This window comes from Piliocolobus tephrosceles, chromosome 8, assembly GCF_002776525.5.
Source record: "Piliocolobus tephrosceles isolate RC106 chromosome 8, ASM277652v3, whole genome shotgun sequence".
Lineage (NCBI taxonomy): Eukaryota > Metazoa > Chordata > Mammalia > Primates > Cercopithecidae > Piliocolobus > Piliocolobus tephrosceles.
The window spans coordinates 36,256,898-36,263,397 of record NC_045441.1 but is presented as its reverse complement, the minus strand read 5'-3'; the positions used below and the strand labels follow the sequence as shown (position 1 = coordinate 36,263,397).

At 44.2% G+C, this 6,500-nt stretch overlaps 1 protein-coding gene across 1 annotated transcript in view; it reads left to right on the top strand.

The window, feature by feature from the left end:
• The window catches only part of PKD1L1 (polycystin 1 like 1, transient receptor potential channel interacting), a 180,940-nt gene that overhangs the window by 89,018 nt on the left and 85,422 nt on the right, over positions 1 to 6,500 (top strand). The window contains 1 exon segment of the mRNA XM_023226405.2: positions 6,026 to 6,238. Coding sequence (XP_023082173.2) covers positions 6,026 to 6,238 — 213 coding nt within the window.

Sequence of the window (6,500 nt, the reverse complement as noted above, 5' to 3'; positions counted from 1 at the left end):
AGAAAGAAAGAAGGAAAGAGAGAGAGAAAGAAAGAAAGAAAGAAAGAAAAAGAAAGAAAGAAAGAAAGAAGGAGGGAAGGAAGGAAGGAAGGAAGGAAGGAAGGAAGGAAGGAAGGAAGGAAGGAAGGAAGGAAGGAAGGAAAAGAAAGAAAGAAATTTGGAATCCCAAAGTAGAAATGGATGAGAACACATTCTGTCCATGCTATGAATACTTTTGGCGAGGGGCTTGTTCTTTATTGGTAACACATGACATTGGGTTTTCCCTTCGTCACATCTTCTTTTCTTCTTGAGTCTCTGGCACACTTTCCTCCCCGTCGGCTGATGCCTTCATTGCTGCTTGAGAGATGAGAAGAACACGCATCATTCTCTCATCTACTTCCAGTCTGTGAATCTAACTGTGGCCATGCTCTGTCACCACAGAAGGAATCTCCAGTCCCTGCATGGGCCTCTCCCTTTATTTGTGTGGAGCTCTCCTCCAGGCTCCCCTCATTGTCCCTCATCTCAGTCTGAATGAAGGGTGCCCCAGCGTTAGACAATGTCCAACCTGCGTGGCTGCAGGTGGCACAGTCCTACTCCTGCCCACCTTGCCTTCTCCGGAGCTCATCTCTTTTCATTTTCCACTCTTTGCTGCTGCTTCCACTTCTCTCTGCTGAATGGTCCTGCACATGCTTAGAATCTCATTTATTTTTTTAAAAAAAATCCCTCCAGTGAAATCAAACCTGCTTCCAGCTTCCACCTAACTTTCATGTTCCTCTTCACAGCAGAGCATTTAAAAAGTGAGTTCTGAGCCTGCTGTGGGCTATACTTGTTGCCTCTTATGTGTGTGTCTTTTTAAGAGATGAGGTCTCACTGGGTTGCTCAGGCTGCCTCAAACTCCTGGACTCAAGCCATCCTCCTGCCTTGACCTTCCAAGGACCTGGGACCACAGGTGCGCAGCACCACACGTGGCTTCTCATTCATTTTAGATCATCGAACTCTGCCTTCCATCTCCATCTACACACTGCCGCTGCTCCTGCCAAAGTCATAGCAGATCTCCATCTGGCCAAATCCATGGGATACCCTCTGCTCCCCATTCTCTCCCTCCCAGGGACTTTCTGTGGGGCTCACCCTGCTTTGGAGGACACACTCTTCTCTTGGCTTCATGACATGGTTTCTTAGTTGGCCTTCTTGGCTGACTCCTGTTGGCTCCTCCCATCTACAGTTACGTGGTCAGTGCCTCAGGGCTTTGTCTTGGGCCACCTAGATTCTCTGTCCACACCTCCTCCCTATGTGATCTCATCCACTCCGTCCACTTTACATCCATCTGATAGGGACTCTACCTCCTACACCTCCAACCCAAACCTGACTCAAGCACCCCAGACACACACGTGTAACTATACGCTCTCATTTCCACATGGGCCGAAACTGCACAGACCCAGCATGGCAGAGTGGGCTCCTCCCCCGACCCCTTCCAACTCCGTGTTCCTCCTATTTTCCTCAGCCCAGGACAGGGCAGCACCGTCCATGTAGAATCCCATGTTAAAGCCCAGGTGTCACCAGAGTCTTTCTTCCCCTCTCCATTCGCTTATAACGAAGTCTTGTCTGTTCTTCATCAAAACATAGCTAGAATCTTTCTATCTCTCCTGCCTCTACTGCCCCCCACCTGAATCCAAGCATATGTCATTTCTCATCCAGGCTGGCATGTTCTCTCACTGTCCTGTCCTCCCTGCCTCCTCTCAGGTCACCTTAGAATACATGCTACACACAGCAGTCGAGTCATTGTAAAAGCCTGAGTCAGTGAGTGTCATTCTCCCGCTCAGCACTCCACATGGCTACTCGTTGTGTGCGGAATAAAAACCAAACATCTTATGCACCTGCAGTGTCTAGCTCCTTCTTGCCTTCTGTCCTCCTCTCCTGGCTTTTCTCCCCCTTTCTAGCCATCCTCCAGGAGTACTGCCTTAGTCCTTTTCCTGCAGTGCCCTCCCCTTGGCTTCTCAAAGAGCTGAGCTTTCGTTGACTCTCAACACAAATGCTACTTTCTTAGAGACATTGTCCTAGACCCACCATCTGAAGTCATCCCTCCTGTTACAGGCTGTCTCCTTCAATATTTTCACAACAGCAACTATCTCATTTATTTATTTATTGCTGCTCTTCCCCTACTAGAATGTCAACTCCCTGATACGAGGGACCTTCCTCTTTGGCGCAGAAATACCATATACGTGACACATGGCAGAAGCTCAGGAGAGATGGGGAATGGATACAGGAAAGGTGGCTGGATGGCCCTGTCCTCCTTCCATCCCTCCTCCCTCCTCACTGAGGGCCGCTCAACTCCAACAATCTCCAGTCTAGGCGGGACAGCATCATCATTCTTCTCTGTTCTGATTAGCTGTCTTTATAAACAACACACTGGGTCATGTCATCTGTTTGTTCAGAATACTACTTTCTAGTAGTTTGAGGACAAAATCCAATTGTTCTTTTTTTATTTTTCAGACAGAGTCTTGCTCTGTCACCCAGGCTGGAGCGCAGTGGTGCAATCTTGGCTCACTGCAACCTCCGCCTCCCAGGTTCAAGCGATTCTCCTGTCTCAGCCTCCCAAGTAGCTGGGATTACAGGTGCAAGCCACCATACCTGGCCAATTTTTGTATTTTTAGTAGAGACAGTGTTTCACCTTGTTGGTCAGGCTGGTCTCGAACTCCTGACCTCAGGTGGTCCACCCAACTTGGCCTCCCAAAGTGCTGGGATTACAGGCGTGAGCCACCACACCCAGCCTGATTGTGCTTTGTATCATACGAGGACTTCCTCCATTTTTACCTGACTCTCTGCACCTCATTGTGCACGCAACCCAACATAGGCAGCATTTAGGATGCCCCTTATGTCCTTGAAATGGTATGTTTTCCTGTAACTGGAGCAGGTTACTTCTTCCCCTGGAAAAAATATTACTTTCTCTTCAAGGGTAGATTCAAATATTACTTTCTCCATGAAATCTTCACAAAGATCTGAAGGCAGAGTTCATTTTGTTTGAGACAAATTTGTACGTGACTTTGTTTTAGCACTTCAACACCTTTGATTCGTAATTTCTTTTTGTACATCTGTCTTCCAACTTTAGACTACTTAGCCTCTTACGACACAAACTTAATACAGTTAAGATTTTAGTTGAAATAACGTTAGCTGCTATAACAGATAACCCTGAAATCCCAGAAGCTGAATACAACCGATGTTTTTTCTTCATTTGCACACATTCTATAGCAGGTGTTCAGTGGGTGGTCTCCCTCGTGGTGACTCAGGGACTCTGGCCCCGTCCATCTTGTGCCCCCAACACCTCCACTCTGTGGTTTCCTAAGTCAGGGGAATGGCGCATGGAGAAGGTATGCTGACTGTCAGCCATGTGGCCCTGCAGCTGCACACCTCGCTGCATTCACCTTCCCCTGGTGAGCACACATGGCCTCACTTGGACTTGAGGGACCTGGAAAATGGAATTACCTCCCAGCGATGACCCTACATGAGGCTCCAGAGCACAAATCTTGTAGATATCAAATCATTCCCAGCACTGTCCCTCTCTCGTGCATCTCTGAACCCCAGGGTCTGCCACAGTTCTTAGTTCAGAGTGGGAAATAAAACCGAACATGATTGTCCTCTTAAAATGACCATTTCTGATATTTTTGGTCAAAAAAGTGGGCATTGTGAAAGTGGGTATAATATATTCTTTAAAGCATTTGTGTAATTTAAAAGCTATTCTTTCATTTTAAGTCCTAATATCCATGGTAACTACCTCATGTAAAGGGCCTTTAATAGTGGTTTAAATGCATTTCCAAACTAGTGTAACCTTATTGTTGGTGAAAGAACTAGATTTTAAAACATATATCTAAGCCATTAGATATCATTGTGGTTAAATAAGCATGGCCAATAGAAAACAGAATCTCAATTCATTTCATGGACACACATTATCTAGCAATTGCTAGGAGCTTCTAGGGTACAAAGAAGAAAAAGATTAGTCTGTGTCTTTTAAGCATCGATGAATGAAGTTGCAAACAGATATACTTCAATAAATATGCTTAGTCCTATGATTAGGAGAATGACAAAATTCTGCACAAACACAAGCAGTGGTGCAGCTGACTTTGTCTCGTGGACGTTTGAGGTTGGTTTTAAAAGATATGTAGTAGGGCCTGCTGCAGTGGCTCACGTCTGTAATCCCAGCACTTTGGGAGGCTGAGCCAGGCAGATCACAAGGTCAGGAGTTCCAGACTAGCCTAGCCAGCATGGTGAAACCCCGTGTCTACTAAAAATATGAAAATTAGCTGGGAATGGTGGCGCATGCCTGTAATCCTAGCTACTCGGGAGGTTGAGGCAGGAGAATCGCTTGAACCTTGGAGGCAGAGGTTGCAGTGAGCAGAGATCGCACCATTGCACTCAAGCCTGGGTGACAGAGAGAGACTCTGTATCAGATTAAAAAAAAAAAAAAAAACATAGTAAAGAATCATAGTTTTGTTAGATGTGATAATGGCATAGTGGGCATGTTTTTAGAAAGAGTCCTCATCTATCAGTACTACACACTAAATTGTTCATGGATAAAAATAATATCTGAGATTTGCTTTTTGCTTTTAAATATTTTTTAAAAGTTGAGTAGAGAATAGAAGAAAGAATATTCAAGCGAATAATTGTTAAAGTTGGGTGATAGGCATATTATGCTACTATACTATTCTCTCTACTTTTGTGTAGATTTGAAAGGGGACTACATTAACAGTTCAGAAAAATCAAGAGAAGTCCAGGCGTGTCTGTAGTCCCAGCGCTTGGGAGGCTGAGGTGGGAGGATCATGTGAACCCAGGAGTTCAAGTCTGCAGGGAGTGATGCTTGTGCCACTGCACTCCAGCCTGGGGGACAGAGTGAGACCCCATCTCTAAACAGAGAGAGACAGAGAGAGAGAGAGAGAAAAGGAGGGAGAGAGAGAGAGAGAGGAGAAGGAAAAGAGAGAGAGAAAAGTAGGATGGATTTTGCCAATCCAAACGAGGGTAAAGGTGCTGCAGGTAGGGGAATCTCTAGGACATCAAGAAAAAGCCTCAATTCTTTGGAAACAATAAGAGATTCAGGTGGCTTGAGATAAGAATGCACATAGGTAATCCCTCCCCCCACCCCCCTCCCCATGATAGGCCCCAGTGTGTGATGTTCCCCTTCCCGAGTCCAAGTGAGCTCATTGTTCAGTTCCCACCTATGAGTGAGAACATGCGGTGTTTGGTTTTCTCTTCTTGTGATAGTTTGCTAAGAATGATGGTTTCCAGCTGCATCCATGTCCCTACAAAGGACACAAACTCATCCTTTTTTATGGCTGCATAGTATTCCATGGTGTATATGTGCCACATTTTCTTAATCCAGTCTGTCACTGATGGACATTTGGGTTGATTCCAAGTCTTTGCTATTGTGAATAGTGCCGCAATAAACATACATGTGCATGTGTCTATCCAATCTGTAGTATTTTGTTACAGCAACCCAGAGGGACCAAGACATTCAATGTGATTCTAATAGGAATTGCATCATAGTTATATATTAATTTTTCTAAGGATTAACATTACCACTGTCCTTTCTGGAGTACTGGCATGTCTCTCCACTTGCTTAGATCTTGTTTTCTGTCTTTAAAAATGACTTTATGGTTTTTTTTATATGGGTCATTTACTTAACTATTAAAAACATTTCTTAGCCATAAAAAAAAAAAAAAAAAAGAATGCACATAGGTAATGGGGAGGGAGAAGACTGTGGGAGGAGGTGGGGGCTAATTTGTGAAGGGATTTGCCAAGTGGTTGTTGGGGTTTAAACCAAGTAACCTCATAAAACATAGAGGCCATTTATTTTCCTTTGGTCAAGAGGCTGAATATCAGAAAGCAACCTGTTTCTCAGAAAGTTGGCCAATAATCACCTAAAGACAAACCTGGACTTAAATCCAGTTCTCTTGGCCCGTGGTTCAATCATTTTAATTCCTTATAATAATCAAAGAGGCAAGAATATATGCATCATACTCTGTGAAGCATTTTATTGACATCTTTTCGGTTCGTGCAGCTAAGCTTTATGAGTGCAGTTCTCATCTTCAAATATACCCGGGCACTCCTTGCTCAGGGCCAGTCCTCAGGGCCATTTGTCGTTGACAAAGGAGTGAGGCTTGAACTCATCAGTCTCATATCTAGAATCTGGGAAGTCTCTGAGCAAGGAAACTCGAAGGAGGAAGGCTATCTACATGAAGAAGGAATTACGATTATCTCAGATTTATTGTTGGTAAGTCACACTTTTTCTCCATCCATAAAAATACTATTTCCCTCTCCCAGGATGTTAACCTGTATTTGTGATTGCTTCTCAAAACCAAAAACAGAATCAGTTTCTGAAGTACTGTGTTTATTTTTCTGGGTGGCAGTTTGGTATTTGGAGACTTTCATTTTGAATTTTAAGTATTTCATGGTAATATTATAAGGTTTCCAGTGAAACCTTGCTTCTATTTTATCCTTTTTTGTTTTGGTAGGTTTTCATCTGGGATACTTGG